This window comes from Choristoneura fumiferana, chromosome 10 (assembly GCF_025370935.1).
Source record: "Choristoneura fumiferana chromosome 10, NRCan_CFum_1, whole genome shotgun sequence".
NCBI classification, from domain to species: Eukaryota; Metazoa; Arthropoda; class Insecta; order Lepidoptera; family Tortricidae; genus Choristoneura; species Choristoneura fumiferana.
In genome coordinates, this window is record NC_133481.1 from 617220 (window position 1) to 640679 (window position 23460).

The 23460-nt window shown below is 37.8% G+C and overlaps 1 protein-coding gene across 1 annotated transcript; it reads left to right on the forward strand.

Annotated features, from left to right (window-relative positions):
• Positions 1–781: 781 nt before the first annotated feature.
• Positions 782–22892, forward strand: LOC141431811 (sphingosine-1-phosphate phosphatase 2-like). Its single transcript, XM_074093005.1, has 5 exons — positions 782–1581; positions 2574–2727; positions 4500–4596; positions 14620–14792; positions 21096–22892. Exons 1-5 carry the CDS (start codon positions 1167–1169, stop codon positions 21511–21513), a joined length of 1257 nt encoding a protein of 418 aa, XP_073949106.1. The 5' UTR covers positions 782–1166; the 3' UTR covers positions 21514–22892.
• Positions 22893–23460: the final 568 nt, after the last annotated feature.

Consider the following 23460-nt stretch of genomic DNA (forward strand, 5'->3'; position numbering starts at 1 on the left):
GCTGCCAGCCTCCTAGGAACGGCCCCCCAAAGCAGCAGCCTTGAGGACATTTTCTATTTAGTATAAGTTTTGTAAGTAGTAAGTAGATAGAAGTTGTATTTTTTAAAATTTTGTATTTTTTATAACTGTGCTTTTCTGTTAATAAATTAAAATTAAAAATAGTATTACAGTGCCTATTTTAGTTGTTTTAAGTTTTTAATCCCTAAAGGTATACAAATGTATTTATCAATAATATGTATTTAAGTATTAAAATTATATATTACATAATCATAAAAAAGGTATATTAGGTACAATAAAATTAAATAAGCTAAAACTATAATAAATCTAAAAATGGATTCTGTGGCGTGGTACCAAAGATGCTGGCAGCATTTCCCCGCTGGATCGCAAGACTGATGCGTTGAGCGAGGAAACTGCCAGCTCTTCGGTCTCCTGTGGTATCTCTGAGTCTCTTTGATAGATCTTTGAAGAGACTCAGAGCGCCAGGGCCCCACGGACCAAGGGTCTCGACGCCGAAAGGTACAAAATCATATTCGGCTCCGAGACCACTGTATTTCCTGCTTTGGCAGTTCCTGCCATTTCTGCTGCTGCTGCTGCCCTTATTGATGTATTTATTATTTTTAAATGATTTTGATATAAAATATAATCACAATAATTTTAAATGTATATTTTATTTATAAAATCGATACAATTCAAAACGATTTTTATAGTCTATAGTCATTCATAATGAATGGCACATCACTAAGTGGGCGGTACCCGTCCATAAAGTACGTTATTCTCTGTAGTACATTGTACCGAAAATTATTGTAAAATTTCACGTGCGTGATCTGTCAAAAGTTAAATAAACTATTATATATACCTTTGCTTATTACCTTAGGTAGTACCACAGAATATATTGTTGTACGTCCATGCATGTGAGTAAAGGGGCTCCTAGACGGGCCATATTTTCACTGCAATTTGTGGCCGGCAACGGCGGCAACTATTGGTGTCCCTGTCTTACTCACATGTTAAACAAAAGAAAAAAAAAGTTTTGTGACTTTGACAGATGGCTGACTTGACTTGACATTGACAAGACAAACAGTTGCAAAGAAGGGGCTGGTCTGGTGTGGGAGGCGACTTTGTGAAGTTCTTGAAAAATCGGATTAGATTCAGCAAATCAATATACAAAGATGTGGGATAATATAATAGAATACTTAAAAGATCCTCTTTTAGTCGTTAAAGTCCAGAACTTTTTTGGTGTCATCTACAAAAGTAGTATAAGAAATAATGTAGGAGGCGCAGACGGTGAAGTCATTCATTCAGAGAGACTTGAGCGTGAGATGGAGGATAGTGAAATTCGACAGCACAAGCGAGCTCCTAGTAACATCTCCAGCAGTTCGTATGACACAGACACGTCGGCGGAAAGCGCCGTGGAGGAGACCGAATGCCATATAAACAATAAGTTTTGGTACTGGCTGTTCGTCCTGGGAACTGCCCTCGGAGATGAGATTTTCTACGCCACCTTTATTCCTTTTTGGTTTTGGAATATCGATGGAGCCGTTGGCCGGAGGGTCATACTTGTCTGGACTGTATGCATGTACCTAGGTAAGGTAATACTATATTTTTTTTATCAGAAAAAAAAGTTAGTATTTAGAAGTTAAGTATTTTAAATCATATAATGAGGTAGTGAATCATGCCTGTAAGTGAATTGTGGATTAAAGGTTCTGGTTATCTACATACTCATATGTAAATATTGGTATGAGTCATCAAATGAAATCTTATCACATGTTAGTGACCATGAAATCAGTAGACTGCCTTAGTAGAGTTACCAAGAAGGCAGTTGAAGTTATAAATTATTTATAACACTGATTTAATGATGAACTAAAGTTTGAACCAAGTTGATTATTTGTCATTTAATAACCAAGTTAAAAAAAATTAAACCCGTACATTGTCATTTCAAAGTTCACTTTGATTTAAGAAAAAAAAACATTGCAAACCGGTGCATCCAACGGACAAACAGTGCTGTCAAATTTATAATACCCTTCTTTTTACACCAGGTATAAATAGTATTAAATGTGTTCTTAAAATGCCTTGAATGATGAAGTTTTTTTTGTTCATTGAGGCTGGTAACTTTTTGCACAAAGCATGTCTAAATTTAACCTTGTAATAACAAAAAGGTCTCTCTCAGCTCAGCTTTTGTGTTGAAAAATAAATAAAAAGTGTTCTTGTAGCCAATACTGCATTCTAAAACTTACAAAAACTTATCAATTTTATTTTTTTTAATAGAAATTTCTATTGTGCTTAGTATCTGTTGCTTACCTTGCTGCCAGTAGCTGCGGTTATTTATACAAGATCACATGAAAGTATTTAATATAAGTGTTTTCTCTACTACTTTTTATTTACTAGATATTTAGTAAATTTTAATAAAACTATTGAATATGTATCTCTTTTTATTTTCTTATATTTTTTTAGTTACAATTCCTTACATTTTTCACTAAGACCTAATCCTGTTTTTAACTTGACAAGCACAATATATTGCACTGATTAACAATTTTAATGAAAAAAAATCTTAACCCATTCATTGTCTGTAATTCCAGGACAAGGAGTCAAAGACATAGTGCGGTGGCCACGGCCAGGATATCCCGTCAAGAAGTTGCAAACCAAATGGGCCGTAGAGTATGGCATGCCATCCACGCACGCCATGGTTGGAGTGTCCATCCCCTTCTCTGTTCTTCTTTATACCATGGACAGGTAAAGTGTTTAGATTAGATGTTGAAGAAAAAATTTAATATTATAAGCAGGTGCTATGACTGTGTTAGTACTCCATAATATAAATAAATGTTCAATGTATTGAGAACCTTAACATGCATGAAGTCAGTTTGTCAGTCCCTAGCTAAAGTGATATATGAGCAGTGATCATACTTTTTCTAGCATTTTTGGTACGATGATGTCAAGTGACACACAACAGTGACCTTGGGTTGTCGACGTGTATAATATGATTGATGTTTAAAATTATGTAATACTAGGTGTTGCCCGCGGCTTCGCCCCCATTGTAATTTTCTAATTTTCTTCCATAAAAACCCTCTCCTGACAATAACGAACACAACTAAAAAATAATTAGCGAAATCGGTCCAGCCGTTCCCGAGTTTTGCGCTTAGCAACACATTTTACGATTCATTTTTATTTATACAGACAGATAATATTATGTTGTCATTGAAAATGAAACACATTTTTTTTACTTAATCCGTTATTATAATTGTGTGTATTATACACTGTATATCATTTATTACTGTAACCCAGTTTCTCCATTGTGTTTAATCAGTTAATAATTATTGCTTATTTTCACACACAAAATCAACGCAACTGTTCTTAGCACAGGACGGGATGTCAGTAAAGAAACAAAATGACTTCTATATTTATACACTGCCATTACCTACGCATTATACTGTCTATGCTTATATATAGTTAGTATATCAATTCTTAATCATAAATACAAACTATGGATTAAGGATTTATTGCAACTTACATTTTCTCATAGGAAATTACCCTTCATGTCATTATGCATATTGGGTTGAGCTTTACATGTTCTGTATTTGCGATTTGTTTAATACGCTATTTTATTTTTATTTTTGATTTTGTTTGATTCTTGGTTCAAACAATTTAATATTAGGCACTACTGACAACCCTAGCACTGCACCGAAAATGCTAAAGAAAGAAGAAAGAAGAAAGTACGATCACTGTCACAATGGTTCCACCCTGGTACTTACTTGTAATATACGGTCAGTGAAACTGAATCACGTAAGTACCAGGGTGGAACCATTGTGCTACTAACATCATGTTGACATCTCATACATTTGCCAAAGAAATCATAGCGAAATAGATTATGAATAGGTTCCACCCTGTTACATGATTTAGTTTCCTCAATTGTTTATTCTTTTTCTCGTTATCCGCTATTTTCATAGACTAGTTCCTAAAAAAATATTATCTCTTAAATTATTTTCCTACATGTATCAAAAATATCAGTAGATGAACTCTAATACCTTAATAATAGGGTGCATGTTCCGATATTTTTGACCACCTTGGCCGCTCCGAAATATCTGATGGCGATTGTATGTGTACTCTTTATCGCACATAAAAATAAAAATACAGTCATCATCATTCAGCCTATATACGTCCCACTGCTGGGCACAGGCCTCCTCTCAGAACAAGAGGGCTTGGGCCATAGTTCCCACGCGGGCCCAGTGCGGATTGGGAACTTCACACACACCATTGAATTGCTTCGCAGGTTTGTGCAGGTTTCCTCACGATGTTTTCCTTCACCGCAAGCTCGTGGTAAATTTCAAAATGTAACTCGGCACATGAATTTCGAAAAACTCAGAGGTGCGAGCCGGGGTTTGAACCCACGACCCTCTGCTTGAGAGGCGATAGGTCAAACCACTAGGCCACCACGGCTTTTTAAAAATACAGGTACAATAAAAATAAAAGTAAATAGAAATAATATTTTGTGTTTACTGACTTTCCAGATACGAGTATCCGGTGGGTTGGGGCGCGGCGCTGGCGGTGGCGTGGTGCACGCTCATCTGCGTCAGCCGCATCTACCTCGGCATGCACAGTGTTCTTGTAAGTTACAAATACAGAGATTTAAGAGGCTTTTCCGCAGCGAGGCGTGTCGAGACGAAGTGGGATGAGAATCGAAACCGCGCCGACCCATTTCCACCAAATATACCGCGCAGGACGGCGCAATGACACGCGAGAATCGTGTTTCCTTTGCTGAGTTAAAAAACGCAGAAATACGTTCATTATTATGATAACAAAAAATTAAGTTATCGTATCGGACGTCTTCGCCATCCACATTGTTTCCACCGAAGATGCGCGATTGCCATTCCACCGAAGATTGCCATATAAACTTAAATTATCGTTTCGGTCCGCCTCGTCTCGCTTCGCCGGTGGAAAGCACATTCAATCCATGTCCATCTTAGGCCAAGCGCACACTACGATTTTAATTCTTGCGACAAGATTTTAGAATCGCGCTGTTATAGGTAAATCGCTGCGATTTTTTTTCCCGCATCTGCGCGCACTTACATATAAACACATACGTTGCATTTTTGCGACAAAGTTTGTTTCGCTAGTTTGTAGCGATATTTGCAATAGTAATTCCGCGCTCAGGTACCTGTTATCACTGTCGTCAAACAATCTGCTTATCGCGGCCTGTGTTGACTGAGATTAATAACATTGTACATATCTTTGCTTTTATGTTGTCTTGATCTTGATGACCTCATAATGTGAAATAAAAGTATAAGGGTGCCTTTCCACCAGAAATGTGTTATGCAGCTATGCTGCGAGTATTAAGTAGTTTCTACTAATGCTAAGCTAGACTCTGGCCAGCGAAAGCTGTCCACGCATTTTAACCAGGTTTAATCTGGTATCATTTTGAGACTGTCAAAATTGACATATTGTCATTCTAGCCCGGCTTAGATATTTTTGATACTTCTGCTATAAGAAATAAATAAATTATTTTTTGTTTAATTCAACCTCCTCTCCTAGCATCCTCAAATGCGAAATGTTATAAGATTATGTTAGAATTAAAATGTTAGAAGATTATATTCAATGCTATTCTGGTCAAAATGGTCCAAAAATTTATGCGTCTGGGCTGTACGTTTATGGGCACTGACAAATGTCATAAAATTTACGAGGGACTCCTAAAGTGCATCATCAACTTTCACACATTACTACATGAATTTTCATGCAGCTTGAAGAGTTCCGAGGATAATTTCATATCTGGAAAATTAAAATAATTTCTAAGTACCAACATTGTTTACTCAGTGTACAGTAAGTGTTGCCAGCCTCATTTTTAGGGTTCCGTACCTCGAAAGGAAAAAACTAAACCCTTATAGGATCACTTTGTTGTAACGCGTGGAAGTATCAAGCTGAAATTGATATCGAATACTCAAATCTGCGGTCCCTTGAAGCCCTGAAAAAATCAAAATTCTAAGTCAACGCAATCAAAAGTTACATTATTAAACAACGTGTTTCCATACAAATAGCAGTGCACTGAAAACCTATGGGGCACTTCCGGTTGTCCTAGAAACTTGAAATTTGGTATGACGGTAGGAAGCTATAATAACACCACCAACTAGAAAATTCAGAAAATCATGTTTTTTTTGTCTGTAAATATTAATGACCAATTTAATCTGACCCCACGCTGCGTACATTTTGCTTAAGAGTAGGGCTCTGCATACACTGGATGTATTAATCGAGAAATATCTTCAAGACACGATTCCCGTTTACATACCTATTAATGTGCACGGAACCCTCGGTGCGCGAGTCCGACTCGCACTTACCCGTTTTTTTTTAATTTGCCGCGGTTTCTCGTGGACAGCTTTCGCTGGCCAGATTCTATGTAATTAAGATGTTGGCAGCCGTGAGGTAGCTGTGCGACGAAGATGCGTAGGTCGAACTGCTCTGCACGTAGTAGCTACACCACACACGACCATGTACGAGTATATAGCACGCATTCACATCACGCATCCAGAGCATCCACAGCACTGGTCTAAGATCCGAACTTGAAAAAATCTGCACCGGTCTGATAATGGAATGAAATGTATTTTATAATAAAGTTAGTACATAATATTAGAAAATATATCAGAAATGGGGTTGCTAAAAAAATCCTAGACAGGCTAGTTTTAATTATTAATAAAAAAAGATTTTTAATTAATTTTTGATACACCATCAAATAATAAGAAAATTTTATATTGACTTAAAGTATAAAACCTATAACTAGAATATGTAGACGTTGGGCTAGCTATTGATTACCTGAACGAACTACTGGGTTGCCAGTTACTTTAACTTGTTTAGATAATAGAACAAATTGTATATCAACGTTATCGTTGTTTTATTGTATTTTATTGTAAATTATTTAGAAAAAAATAGCCGATCCAGGTTTTTTTTACCAAAACCATTTCTAATGTATTTTCTCATATATCATCATTCCAGCCTAGATACGTCCCACTGCTGGGCACAGGCCTCAGAACAAGAGGCTCTTGGGCCATAGTTCCCACGCGGGCCCAGTGCGGATTGGGAACTTCACACACACCATTGAATTGCTTCGCAGGTTTGTGCAGGTTTCCTCACGATGTTTTCCTTCACCGCAAAGCTCGTGGTAAATTTCAAATGTAATTCCCGCACATGAATTTCCGAAAAAGTCAGAGGTGCGAGCTGGGGTTTGAACTCACGACCCTCTGCTTGAAAGGCAATAGGTCAAACCACTAGGCCACTACGGCTTTCTCATATATAATTAATTTTATTATAAAAAACATAGTTTAGCTGAGGCAGTTTTCACCAGTGCCATGCTATTGGATCAATGAGTATGATTGGTGTGGTGGATATCAAACGCAGCAATCAGCACTGGGGTCAGAAGGTTCTCGAGGTGGCGTCCGCGGACCGGGAGACGAGCTGTTGGTAGGTCTCCAACAAGATGGAGTGGCGACCTGGTTAAGATCGTGGGATCGCGTTGGATGCGGAAAGCACAAGACCGGTCTGAGTGGAGAGCCTTGGGGGAGGCCTATGTCCAGCAGTGGACGTCTTTCGGCTGACATGATGATGATGATGAATCAGCGCTGGGGTGTTTATTATTAACACTTCAGCATTATGCTGAGCCAGTGTCCGATTCACAACCGCAGTGACACATACTTTCCTACGTGTTGTCTATTTGTACTTAATAATATTGTTGGGTCTTGTGTTGTGAATAAATGTATTTTCTTTCTTTCTTTCTTTCATCCATAGCAACGTAGCATAGCAATCTCTGGTGGAAAGGGACCCTTATGCCCTATGATGCGATAGTGCTAGTCATAATTTTTGCTAAAACACGCACACACGGTTCAAAGAGGTTTGACAGACCCAGTGGACATACCATACACGCCGCTACTATGAGTGAGGGCCACCGCTAACTCGGGTGCACGGCGCGCGGCGTGCTTGTATCATGTTCTAATAGAGCAGTGCTGTGTCAGGCGGGTCTCTACTAACCTATATTAAAACACCACGCCGCGCCCGCGCTAAGTCGTGCACCCGCGCGAGTATAGCGGAGGTCCTGAATGCTCACACTAAAGGTCACAGCTCAATTAATCCTAAAAATGTAGCGACAAGATTGCTCACCTTGTGATATGGCTAACAAGCGCCACCTATAGGTACCTAATCTACAGTCTGTAGCCTCATATATATACCTACTGTATATACTATATATATACTGTAGTCTTTGCTCAGTAGTCCCTCGCCCACCGCCAGGAACAATTGTATTTCTCTTACCAATAAACAAAGTACTAGAAAGATAATTTATCATTTGGAACATCCCGGAGAACCAGTTAAAAATTAAACTAAACGTATCTGCTTTATTATATCAGACTAGTTTATACCCGCGGCTTCGTCCCCGCGGAATAATAACATTTTGCACTCCCAGATTATCAGTGGATCAATTCAAAATAATGTATCATTTAATTTAGACTTAATTTAATTTCTAGAACGTCTAAATTAATTAAAACTGTTGATATGGGAGTGCGATTTGTGAAAATGTAAATAGCGTGACTGGAAATACCTACGTTTACACATAATGTTTATAATACTGTTCATACAAGACGGGTCGTGTATTGTTGCATATAACGTGTATGTATTGTAGTGGTTTGGCCCGGCGTTGTAATCCAAATTACGTTACGTGTAATAAGTAAACAAGAAACTTGCGAGACGTAGTTATTCCCCGCATCTTATGTCATTGACTGTGTAACTTAAGTAAGATGAATTAGCACTCAAATTACGTACCTACAGTCACCAGCACCATTCTCACACAGCAAAGTGTGCATAAATATCTTAGTAGAACGTGTTAGGTTTTTTTTTTGCACGCTCAGCTGCAGATATTAATGCAAGTGACTGCACTTGGCATCATTGGAATGTTTCTAAAAATAACATAACTCCCTGATATATAATTAAGACTAGCTTTTGCCCGCGACTACGTGTGCCAAGAATTCGTTTATCGCGACCCTGCAGAAACTACATCCTGTGTCCTAGATCCTATGTCCTTTCCAGGGTCCCAAACTATCTGCATAACATTACAATCATCTTAATTGGTTCAGCGGTTTAAGCGTGAAGGGTTTATTAACTTCGTTAAATCATATCCAAACTACTTCAAAAGGAAGGACCAAATATGTAATTTTAATACAAGATACCCGCAAAAATTAATTTAAGTAAGTACCCCAAAACTAACGCACACTTGTATCGCAGAAACTGTGTGCAAATGGTAATACGAATTTTGAATAAGCTACCTAAGAGCATAACTGAGTTGCCCCGGAACAAATTTAGATTTCAATTGTTTCAATGGCTGAAGGATAAAACATTTTATTCAATTAAAGAATATTTACAATAAAAAAATACAAACAATATTATTCCACTGTCAAAATGACACTAAAACGTAATTAAATTTTTAAACAAACTGTATTTAATCTAGGTTTCAACATAAACAATGTAAATATTTAATTCGTTTCAGCTTAATAAATGCTTTTTAGAATATAAGACAATGTTTGCATGCCAATGTATCTGGCTAGACATGTCATAGCACCTTAGCACTATTTTATAAGACCATTTTACCATGTCTAAAGCAAAATAAACTATTTCATTTCATTTCATTACAGAGACTACAGAGACAAATAGACAGAAAGACAGACAGAGCTACGGATTATTTGCAGTCCTACTTTCTTTGGCAGTACAAAAAAGGAGTGTTTGTTTAGTATGAAAAGAAAGGAACTGCTGCGAGTAATCCAGAGTTACACTGCAAGCCCCCGTCTCCTATTAAAGCACCTTAAATAAAATGAGTAAATTAACAAAATGTAAACTTAAGCAAGCAAGACCCTTGTCCTGAAAAAAATATATTTGAAAACCCAAACCTACTTATAGATATTTTCTCAATAGAATCCGACCTTAACCGACTCCCAAGCTATGACTTGATCTTTCAGCGCTTCGAGGTCACCTTTCCCGGACTTTGTTACCTTCTACAGTACCCTTAGTGTAACTTTTCGGTTACAAGAAACACGAACATCGCAAACGTTCCGCTAGAGGCGCTGTTCGTGTTTGCATACAAATTGAGATTTTAACGCGAACGCGATCGAGACGTATTTTGTAACCGAAAACTTACACTAAGGGCACTGAGGTATACTGCTCAAAAGAAAACAAGGGCCATGTAAATTTTATGGGTGAAACGAAAATACTAATAAATTTAATTCTTTATAACATTCCTTGCTTAAAATTGGTTTTATTAATAGAACATAACTCAGTAAAAATACTTTTCATTCAGTTAAATGTAGTATTCAATTAAAAAAGAAAACATATTTTTGATTTTATTTTACCGGTGAAGTGGCCCTTATATTCTTTTTTGTAGTATATTAAAACACACGCATTTATTAATTCACGCCTACAGCACATGTTTCAACACGATGTTAGCATAGTAAAAGAGGAGAAGTATGTAAACTCCGACCCAGATTTAACTGCCTACTCCGGCGCGGACGCTTAGGGTTGTCGATGTCTATTTAAGATTAATTAATTATCTACCGGCAAATAATTTTAGTACGAAAGTTAACTTAAAATTGTCTTATGTCTGTGTCTAGACAAACAAGATTCTATACCGCTATATTATTATTATAATAAGTACTAAATTTGAAAATATTATTTATTAATCATTTATTATTTATATTCATTTTCGGAATTAGATATATTCAACCTTTCTCTTAACAGGTTTAAAGCTGCCCTGTTAAGACATTAGTTTCGTTTTGTTCATCTAAATTATTGTTTAATAGGTCATTTATATTCTTTGTATACTCTACTGTATAATTTAATAGTGGCATATTTGCTGGTCTATGTTTCGTTTAAGTCTTATTTTCTTAAGTTTTTTTTTCTATATTGTACCGTTTTTTGCCCAAATAAACATTAAACATTAATTCGCCGGAGTGGTGATGTCGACTGTGTACATACTAATGTTTACCTACACATAAAACTATAACTATATTGATCATAAATAGGTAGGTATCTATTATTTTTTCATGTGTCCCTGCACGAAACTTTTACACTACTCTTATATACTCATTTACAACTATACCTAATACAAAAAATATGTAAGTACCAGTACGCGAATGTAAAAGGTGATCATCTCGCGAAGCGAGCGCAAGAGGAGCGAGCTAAAATCAAAACGTATGTACGGCACCGACGGCAGCGCGGCCTTGACTACAGAAAACTTAAATTATCACCCCTAAATTATCAGTGCCAACCGGCGCGCACACAGTTAAGCCGTGCGATGTACTTTTGTTTGTAGTGAACTTACTTCTCCTCTTTTACTATGACGTTAGTGTGGATTCCCAGGCAGTTGTTTAGTGCCTGACTCACTGTGGTTTTCCTCTTGGCGCCTGTGGAGCCAGCCCGCTGGTGACTACTGAACGGGGTGCGCCTCATCATTTTTGAAAGTCATAATAATGTAATGTTGTCATAACTTATGTGAGTCATAATTTTTTCCCTCCCAAAATGTATTCTGAACATTTTAAATGGTCAGGTTAGGTGTATTTTATAACATTTCAGATTCCGAGAAAATTGAGATTGTGAAAAGCACGACTTTGTGCGACTATATTCATCTTTAGGATTACTAACACTTGCTTGTCGCTCAGAAAATACTTAATAGGCGACGATATCTTAAATTTTAAAAATTTTGGTCCTTTTCATTTTTTATTTTTTCCATTTTAGTGTCTACTCTTGTTTCTGATGTCCTTCCAATTGTTCAAGGGTTAACTGGAAGAGATCCCTTTGAGGGCTAAGTTCGCCTTTGTACATCTCTTTCTCTTGTTAACTGATATTTTCATAAGTTTTATGTACAATAAAGATTTATACAATAAAATAAGATCTTTATTCAATTTAGGCTGTTGTAAGTAGCACTTAGGTGTCAAAAAAAAATCTACCACCGGTTCGAACCTCTGTTGAATCCGGGTGGCATCTATTTGGCATACTTTTTAATGGCCGAAACTTATTACGCATAACAGGTTTCGCATAATTTATTTACGCCGAATCTTAAACTTGCCGAAATTTAGTTCGGCATAATTCAGTATACGCCGAAAAATGGTTTACACGAATTTATTTTAGCATAATATTAACATGGCCGAATTTTATTATGTATAATCTTGTTTAGCATATATGTAATTTAGTCTATGTCCGAAAATAAATTACCTAATTACTATTGATGACTAGAAAAATAAGTTATTAAGGTTAGAATTGTATTTGTAATGCAACGAACAGCCACCAGTAAAAGAGGCACGACCATATAGAAGGGGGACGGGGGACAAAGCCCTATAATACAATCGACAAAACAATCATAGTTAGGCATAGGCAAAGTTACATTAAGTACGCGAAAGTAAATTCTTGCGTAACTAATTTATGCGTAAGTCCTAAACAATATTCGGAATTCACAATTTATGCGTAAAACCCATTCCGCTTACATTGGTTATGCGTCAGAGAATTCGGCATAAATACTATTATACGTAAAAAAGGGGAACCGTTGTATCCAGGCCCCTGTACCACAAAAATTACAAGTGCTACAATTCGACAAAATTGTTAAGTTTATTTTAGTAAAATGTTACAATTCTGTCGAATTGTAGCACTTGTAACTTTTGTGGTACCTACAGGGGGCTGGTCGCGCGTCGTCTTGTTTTGCCAGTTCCGATAAACTTCAAAAAGCATATACTTACCTAGTGCCGCTTTCATAGAATAAGCGTATGATTATAAACGGGCACCACAGAAAAAAAAAACAAACAGCCCAGGTGAACTAGAGGTTTGGCCTATGGCCTCTGAAGCAGAGCATTGTGGCTTGAAATACGGGCTCGCATTTCAGAGTTTTTCGAAATTCATTTGCGAAAATACTTTGAAATTGACCACGAGCTTTATGGCGAGGGAAAACGTGGGGAGACCTGCGAAGCAATTCAATGGTGTGTGTGAAGTCCGAATCCGCTCTGGGCCCGCGTGGGAACTGCTACTGAACCGCCAAATAAGTCATTTCTAGTGATGGTTTTACTGTTATATTACATCAGAGCCAACTTGTTATTGTTATGATTCTGAGCTAGTGCTTTTCTACTAAGAATATAGCGTTCTTGTTCGCGGAAGCCGGTTCGATAGATGATGAGGCAATACCCTGACCCCTGTGGGTGTGACATACGCGTGACGTCATGAATGAATCAAGTGCGTCACGATCCATGACGACACGCGCGTGATGTTCTCATTCGTCGTAAATTGTAGTAAAACGCGATTCTAACGCAGGTTAACTGGTTAGGAGCAAGAGTTACCTGACCTTATGTAATTACTAATTGAATAAATGTTTGACTAAAGCGTGTATGCATCGCTGCAAGATGTCGCCGCGACAAGTGTACCTCAGGTTCAATGAGAGAAAGAGAGATGGAGGTTTATTTACACATATTCGATAGGTACCTACACAGAAACCTCGTGATTTTTTCCATATTAATGTAAAGTTACATTTGAAATTCGTCACGAGTTTTACGCTCAAGGAAAACATGAGGAAACCTGGAGAAACCTGCGACACAATTTAATGGTGTTTGTGCATTGGCATCTATGTACAGTCGAGTTCATAAACTTGTGAGCAAAAATTTGATCAAAAATATCTGAACACGACGCTATTGGTAACGGCGTAGAAGCGTGTTCAGAATATTTTTGATCAAATTTTTGCTCACAAGTTTATAAACTCGACTGTACCTTACGGCACTATACTGGTTGTTTGGAACAAAAAGCGCGGCGCATCAATCACCCATCAATATTACTTTGACACAACTCCTGTCACGGACGTCAAAAAACTATAGTGAAAGGTTCACAAATCCGCGCTGGGAACTAATTTTGTGCGCCGTTTTGATGTTAGAAACATGCAGTCTATACATATAAATGTATGTGTTTGTGGAGTTCCCAATCTTCAGGCAGAGGGCACCTAGTAGAAACCTTGGACCAAGCTCTCTCATTCTGAGAATAAGCGTGAACCCAGCAGTGGGATGTTTGTAGGCTGGGATGATGATGCTGATGATGATAGATATATTTAATAAGAGCGTGACTAGCAAACCCAAACTGGGTTTTGAAAGTCCGGTCGCAAGATCTGCAGTGCAGTATGCCATCAGGTTGAAGGTCTACACGTAAGAAAGTTTGCTAGTCACGCTCGCGCCCATGCTAACTCATCTTGACAGGGCGTCGCCGTCGGCGGATACGGCTGGGAGGACATCATCATCATCATCATCATCCCAGCCTATATACGTCCCACTGCTGGGCACAGGCTCCTCTCAGAACAAGAGGGCTTGGGCCATAGTTCCCACGCGGGCCCAGTGCGGATTGGGAACTTCACACGCACCATTGAATTGCTTCGCAGGGTTATGCAGGTTTCCTCACGATGTTTTCCTTCACCGCAAAGCTCGTGGTAAATTTCAAATGTAATTCCGCACATGAATTCCGAAAAACTCAGAGGTGCGAGCCGGGAGGACATCATCGTCATCTTTTAATTAGAAGGAAAAAAATGAACATGGAAAATTATGAATTTGGTGAAATAATTGGTGGTAATCACGTTTTTACCTTGTTTCCCAGGACATCTTCGCGGGTCTGCTGATGGCTTCGGGGCTGCTGGTGCTGCTGGTGCCGCTGGTGGACCAGCTGGACGCGTGGCTGGTGACGCACGCGCTGTCGCCGGCCGTCGTGCTGGCCGTCTCCGTGCTGGTCATCGTCTACCACCCCAATGCGGACAAGTGGACACCCACCAGGTGAGGAATTGTAATCGGTATTATCCACTAAAATATAAATGATCTACGCTTTTTATTAAATAATATATAAGTCACATAGGCCTAACTGTCAGAAACAACACGTTGAACACGCGTTTCGAACTCAGTACAGGCTCATTATCAAAGCTTAGTAAGCAATCACGTTGCAAACATCCGTGGCCAAACAAAACGAATAGCGACGGGTCGCTAACTCAACCCCGTATATGAAGTTTTATAAAATTGGAATAGGTACCTACTGTATTATGTGTATCTAAACGACGTCTTTAGTATGTGTAACTACACGTCCTAAAGACCTTAGAAATAGTCTTATCAGATATTTATGCACACATCGCTGTGTCAGGAATTGGTGTTGGTGACTGTACCTACGCATATTAATTAGGATGTTTGGGAAAATCCAAGCCTGAAAAATTGTATTACCGAACTACTGATCAAATTAAACTTCAGTCGGTTTTACCGTATTGTTTTGCACGGGTCTTCCCACAGATTTTCTGTTGCATCAGCACTCGTAGCGATTATTAATCAGAAATTTTACATTTGCGTTAGGTGGTACTCACAAGGAAAAAAAATATTTGAAGTTTCATGAACCATTTGCCTTTTTGGCTGGTGCTACTTGTACCCGGGAAGAGGGCGCCGTACTTAAAGATCTAGAGGCCTTGGAGCAATTGAGAAATGGGTCCCCCTAAGTCGAAAATCACTGTTTGAATAAAAAAATCATAAAGCGGCTGATCCGTTGAAATTTTGTAAAGGCCCCGGGACTGTAGTCCTGGATGCCCTTCCCTAAATCCGGCTCCGCCCGTTAAGGTGCTAGCAGCCTAGCAGGAGGAGGCCTGTGACTAGCAGAGGAATGTGTAATGTGAAGGTGCAGTACTGGGAAAAAATACGTTGAAATTTAACAATTATTTAGTTAAAGTAAATTTTCATAAAAATCCTCTTTGACCTTACCTTCGCTCAAAAAAACTTCATATTTTTTGTTTATTTTTAGCGTAAAATATATTTGCAAACGCAAATTATTTAAATCTGATTTTCGAGAAGTAAAGTGTTCACCTCGAGTCTGCATCGGGCAAGGCCGCCATAAGTTTATCTTTAGTTTGGGGTTTTACACGAATGCGTTGTTTGTGTATGAACGATGGGTTATTCCGCTGCGCCCTTCACCTACCAGCTGGCGGCCTCGAGGTGCAGCGCCCTAACGGTGCAGGAAGTGTCGCGCGTTGTCCGTTGCATTGCGGGGACGCTCCGCTGCACTCGCATGATATTTCTTAATCCATCTAAATAAGGCTTAGTCAAACTAATTATTGCGATAAACGTTGTTATAAAGATCTTCGAGAAAAGGAGGTCTCCACTCATTTGGCATAATGTTGTTTACCCGAAACGCACTTAGCATAACACGTGTCGCATAAACTTTTAAACGAAACCATCGCACTATTTTCCCAAGAAAAACCCCCACACATAAACGAATTGCTAACAGAAAAATAAATAAATAAATAATCAGCAACAAATAAACTATCAGCAAAAAACTTACGCATACACCTTTACTCGCACCACAAAAGGTGATAGATCAAACAAGAGTATGCTATAGCCAATTTTAAAAACTTAACGACTATAATTATAAACTTTTGTTATGTAACCTTAGAGCGTACAACCGCTAAGGTTAAGACATGAAACTCGGCACGGGTTTTTTATGCAACGTTAATGATATTCATCAGGCATTCCGGAATTTTGGACGAAATTTAGTGTACGTACTGTTAATTCTTTAATGCCCACGTGCCCGGGATACAATCCCAAAATGTCAGCCGCTAGGATTAGAAACATGAAATTCAGCGTGGGTTTTCTATGCAACGATAGTGAAATTCTCGATTTTATTTTTAGGAATTCTCAACGTGTATTTATGCAAATTCTCGGAATTCAATTCATTTGAGAGTTCTACACTTTCGGCTGAGTAAAGAAAACTCTTACTTGAGACAATGCAAACAATATAACTGTACGGAGTTTACAGCGATAGCAATCTGTAATTGTTTTCGCTTAACTAACTTTGTGGTAAAGATAACGAATGAGCAGGTACATTTGTTGGTGACTGTACGTGTACAGGGTATTTCCTTAAGTGTTTATTGTTAAAAACTTTCTAACAATGTTCTATAACTATGATCGTTAACTGATGAGGTAAACCCTCGAGAGATTTACGACTAACTTTCACTGACACGGGATTCCCCTGACAATCAGATGACAGTCATCAGCTGTGACTTTAAATACGCCACGAGTGCTTTCGAACATGTGTTGGACAGCTGTTTGAAACAAATAAAGACAAATGGTTCATGTTGACCGTTTACCGGGTCAACGACCGCTCGATGTAGCTATATTGTTTCACTTTGATTTGTATCCAAACAACGACAAACGTTCGAAAAACACATGCGTAAGGCTGCGTTTCCACCAGAGATGTGCGAGGAATCTGTTTTCGTAACCAATATATAGAAACGCTTTCAAAGTCAAAGTCAACATAACTTTATTAAATTTAGGCTATAACAAGCACTTATGGATGTCAAAAAAAATCTACCACCGGTTCGGAAAAACCTCTGTTGAGAAGAATCCGGGAACATTATTTTAAACAGGTTTACAATATTATTAAATGCTATCTATACATCACAAGTATTTAACACAACTTTATTTTTAACACAGTAGGTTCGCTATTTGAAGGGATCGCTAATGCGGATAAGAATTATATCCGAATATCCCTGTCCATGATATAATCATTAACTTTATAATACGCCTTAGATATTAATGTCTTCTTGACAATAGATCTGAATTTTGTATCCGTTTCATACGTCTCCGCTAAATTGTTTCTATTAGAGCTGTGCTGTGCGGGAATAAGTAAATGAAGAGTTTATTTTGGTTTATGAAAAACACATTCCTCAAATCCTCACACAGTATCTCTGGTGGAAACAGCCTAAGGATCTACCCGACGTATTTTTTAGGTGCATAATATCGAGCTCCCCAAAATAAATAAATTTAATTGCACTTTTAATTATTTTTGTTATTTGTGTTCTAGACCATAATTAATACGAGTACATACGCTATGATAAAATATAGCTCTGACGTACCGACCACCAGACAGTGAAGCTTTAGGTAATAGGTTACCACCCTATAGGTACCTACAATATGGGTGAAGACCAAAAAGTTGCACACCGTTAAAGCTGCGTTAGCAGGTACTTATAATTTCCATTAACTTTTTCCATTGTGACACGAAAATTATCAATACAAATGTATGATTAATTTTCGTGTCTGTTAATTTTCGTGTATGATTAATTATCCATACAAATGTATGATTTATTTTCGTGTCACAATGGAAAAAGTTAATGGAAATTAAAACTATGTGCTAACGCAGCTTTAACGCTGTACAACTTTTTGGTCTTCACCCATATGCCCTGGTAATTGAAGTCAGCACCCTGTGGCTACGGAGCCTTAAATAGGCTCGACATCTGCCGCCCAGATTTCTACACGGCACACCATTTTTTATTAACAGTAAGTCATTAACTTTCAAGCAAAAGGTGACCTTTTGTGTAAATTAAATTCGGAACTTCGTTTAAAGCCATAAAATTACAAGATAATGGCAAGATTATCTCGCCCTAATTTACGACTGGTCTTAAACTTATCGAATTATCATTGTCACGTTTAATCAACTTGGGACAAAAGTTTAATGTAAATACTTATACTGTTATATTTACGCTTCATCCAAACATCTTATTTTCGCTCCGGTCATTATTTTACCTATGATTAGGGTTCCGTACCTCAAACGAAAAAAGCGGAACCCTTACAGGATTTTTCTCAAGAACGTGTAGAGGTATCAAGCTGATATTAATATCAAATACTTAGGTCTGCTAATCCTTGAAGTACTGAAAAATTAAACTTCTAAGTTAATGCGATCAAAAGATTAAAAAAGGTGTTACACACATTATATCTAATACCTTTAAACGAGCAGTTCTTGTATATACATATATAATAATAATAAATATCATGGGACACTTTTGACACCAATTGTCCTAGTCCCAAACTAAGCTTAGCTTGTACTGTGGATACTAGGCAACGGATAAACATACTTATATAGATAAATACATACTTAAATAAATATTTATTTATTTATATAATATTACAAATCCAAGACCCGAGAACAAATATATATTAATATTTCGGGGATCTCGGAAACGGGTCCAACGATTTCGATAAAATTTGGTATGTAGGGGGTTTCGATTCGAGGATGAAAAATCGATCTAGCTTGGTCTTATCTCTGAGAAAAAGCTTATTCTCGAGTTTTAGCCTGAGCGACGCTCGATCGCCCAGGTACTATGTATACACGCTGTAACTGAAAAACCTGTGGGGTACTTCCGGTTGTCCTAGAAACTTGAAATTTGGTGTGAAGATAGCTCTTATAGCACCAATAAGAAAAGTCTGAAATTTATTTTTTACGTCTGTTTGTCTATGACGGTAACCATGCGTACAGTTTGCTTGGATAGGGGCTCTGAAACACTAGATATTTATAGATTTTCGGATGGTGATCCTTGCTAAAGTTATCAATGTCTAGAGTGCGTGCCGGTATTAAGTTTATTTATAGTGCAATTAGTGCAATGCAATTACTATGATAACCTAGTTTAGAAATTATGTTAAGCTCCTCTCTAAGTTTCCCCAGCTCTAAATCTTATATGGTTTGATAATCTAAAGCATATCTTTCCGATAACAGTTTATTTATAATCTGAACTAAATGAAACGCAGTTACAATTGAAAAACCGATAATTGCATTCGATTTTGAACTTTATAGCATCGTTATGTATCATTTGGGGTTTTTCACAATTAATCCAATATTGCTATCGCTTCTGAAATTAGTTTATATGTTTCGATAAAGTAGAATTGTTTAATTTGTGTTGTAAACACTATTATCCCTGTATTATAATTTTTTTTTTGTATTTTCTTTTATTTCATTGTATACTGTAGTTTTTAAGTATTTTATTTGTAATTATTTTATGTTGAAAAAATGACTTTCTGCCAAGTTTCTTGCGGTGCATTCTTCTTGGCAATGATGGTCTTTCCGAAAGCGCTGGTAGTTTTAAAAATGACGTGTAAGTGTCCATTGCGGCCTATTTACTGAATAAATGATTTTGATTTTTTTTTGATTTTTGACTATGCATCAATAAGCTCGTAGTCATAGTAAACAATAACATTGAGAAAACTGCCGATGGCACAAATCACTGTGGTCGGTGTTGTTTCATTACATTATTGTACTGCGTTCTATGAATAGGCACATTGTAGACAATTGGCAGGTATCACCTCTTCCAAGGTTTTTCATGTTGTTAATAAACATGTGATGCTTAATGCAATATGAGACCTTAATTTGGTAGCTCTTGATGTGGTTGTTAGGTGTCCAGTTGCACGTAGTTGAACTTCGGTTCGAGGTGCGCTTCCGATCACGTCACGTTATCACATGTCGTTTCTAGGGGGCCGGGGCGAGACGTAGACAAATAATGTCACTAATCGTATTATGCATCCCTTTCATCTGTCTCCCGTGTGTAGGTAATTAAAGAGTTCCAGACCGTAAGAGCGCGGAACATCCAGAATTTTCTTTGGACGGTTGACATGTTCTGCCATATCGTGTCATCACATCAAAAAGGAAGTCTGGTTAAATGCTAAGTTCACATATCTTTATTCAGTAAATTTATAACAAAATTGTCATAACTAAACATCGTTTTGGGCAATTTCTTAAATATGAAGTCGGTTAAAAACCGACAAAACAAAACACTCAGGTGCGATGGTTTTTTTCATAACATAACTCATACATACTTAACAACGTTTTAAAGGCAAACGGAGGACGTACATAAAAATAATTTTGTGCATAAGTTACACCATTTAATAATAGAACAAGATTTAATTACCATATTGAAACAGGCCTTGTAACTCTGTCCCATTAGCCATGCCTTGGGTGCATGGGTCTTGGTCGAAGCGCTAGTCACGAACAAAATGCGTCAAGAACTTACATAATATTATCAAATATTTAACTCTTTTTTGCCTTGAATTTCCAAAGTAGATATCTATTATGTTTTCCTGTTTACTACCCCATTTTCACCAATTCGTAGTAGGCACAGTTCGTCACGCAACTGCATAGGTATCTGACGAATCAAAACAAACGTAGCCATTCCTTAAAAAGTGTAAAGTCCAACCGCGGCTCATTTAAATGTTTTACTCATTCGCGGCTCGCGCGCCCTTGACCGCATAACCATGTTTCCATGTGTCACTTGTGTTTTCCAGAGGCGACACCACGATGATCGTCAGCGTGTGCGCCGGCATCCTCACAGGGTCCTGGACGAACTACCAGCTCGGGCACATGACGGCCGCGCCGCTGCCGCCGCCCTACGAGATCATCTGGCCTTCCATCGAAATGCTCGGCCTCACCATCCTGAGGACAATCCTGGGATTCTGCGGCGTTATAGCAACCAGAGCCATAGGCAAGTCAGTTTCCTACGCTTTCGTGTGCGCGCTTCTTGGGAAAGACAAGAACGAATTGAGGAACTCCGAGGACAGCCTGGACAACAAGAACAAGATCATCGTCGAGCTGTGCTACAAGTACTTCACGTGCGGCATGATCGGCTTCAACACGACTTACGTCTTCCCAACTGTCTTCGATCTCCTCAAGATCAACAGACCAACTTATTATACGGAGATTTGATTCTAGTCTATTCGATTTTGATTCAAGAGACAGGTCTATCTCGACAGAGGTTTGAATTCGGAGTCATAAATCGATTATTGTAAAAGAAAAAAGATGTGGAAAAAGTCACTTTGTGCCTGTTCGATGTTTAGTAGCGTTTAAATTTGACTAGTATAATACAGTTCGAAATTAAGTCTCACACCGAATATGTGAAGAAATCTCCACTCTGTAACAATGGTTACAGCGTTTCATTTGAGCCAAGAACTCGAACAATGGGTAGTTAATTTTTTATGCAATCAAATATTCAAATCGTTTAATAATTAGATGTCCGTGACGCTTGGATCGCGTCAGGTCTAGTCTCTCGAGCAGGGAAATAGATGCAGGAAAATCGAGTTCGTTATTTGGCTCATTAAAATCGGGAGCGAACGAGGGCAGCGATGTGCCATGACAATGGTATTCGTTGGCTTTCCGATGCAGACAAATAAAGAGCTAATTAAAAATAACTATAACCTAATTGTTCACTGTTTTGTCATCGCTTACTTAACCTGATTTCATTGCCGTCCTCTAAGAATTGTATCAATAGTTAGTTATTTTTCACATTTGGAAAACCGCGGCAAGTGGTTGGAAATTGACAGGGACGCGGTAACGGCCTTACGCTGCTGGTGCTGCGGTCGCAGGGTTTTACACAGGGAAAAAGACGCAGAATCTGCGAGCGGAGGAAATCCTAACGCGGACCAGCGAAACAGAAATGCTTTTACAGCTTCACCCTTTACTTGGAATTTGTGCAACAATGAGCAATTCCATAGATATTACCGCACGGTTCAAATAACATTAGGTAAAGTAGTTAATGTATTGCACAAATAACTAATTTTATAATTGTTACAAATTATATTTTTTTATTGGGTAACGTGTCGGTGCCTTTGCTTTCTTTGTTTGAGGATATGTATTGTGTACTCGCAATATGTATGTAGATTAGTGTAGTTTAGTCTCCGCCTAAATATTGCACGGTTTGCATCACAATTATTGTAGAACAAAAGCGATCGAATATATTTAGTATGGATATCCTTACCCTACCTGTAAAATAGTTGTAAACCGAATTAAACATCACATCACTAATACCTGTACAGTAAATTTTAGTTTTCTTTGTACTGGCGAAGTTTAGATTGGTTAGCATTGTCACTAGCTCCAACAGGAGCGGAAGCGCAGCGGAATCATGGCGCCTAGGTGTGTTATTAGAAAACTGTGGACCGATTCTTGAAATTATATTGCTCTAAAATAGGTACGGCCCAAAAGCGAACTACGAGTATGTGAGTAGAGTAGTATAAAAGTTACTTACAGCTCTTATAAAGCGTAACTTCGCAAACTTAACTTGTGCTAGGTAGGTATTGTAGCAATATACCTATCTAATCAAATCCAAGAATCAGTCCGTGATCGCTTCTTTTGTGTTCACGCCTGAAGATGAAAAATTAAGAATTTTGATATGTACTATTGTCACATTGAATTAACGACATTGGCAATACAGTACGCCGGCTGTGATCGGAACAAGAAGCCTTTTAAAGTATAAAAGTTTTAAGTAATGAGTGTAGTGCTATTATAAAGCTGTGGATTTGAAATAATAAGTACCTATGAATTAACCTATGGCACTTTATTCATCCATTAGCATTCAACATAGTTGCTCCAAACCTTTCATAGATTTTACGGGCATGCTTTGCCGTTTGAACACAGATTTTTTTTTACTGGTGTTAATGAGAAAGAGATACTTATTGTCTTGTGCAAATTTATCTATAACATTCCAGTATATAACATATACAAGATAGTTATACTTACTGTTTAGTATTGTTATTTAATATTTATGCAAATAGGGAAAATTGTGATCAGTCCTTTGTAGTTATTGTAGAATTTTGTTATACGTTTATGTTTGTGCTTGAGAACAATTCAGATTGATAATGATAATAGATATACCTGTCT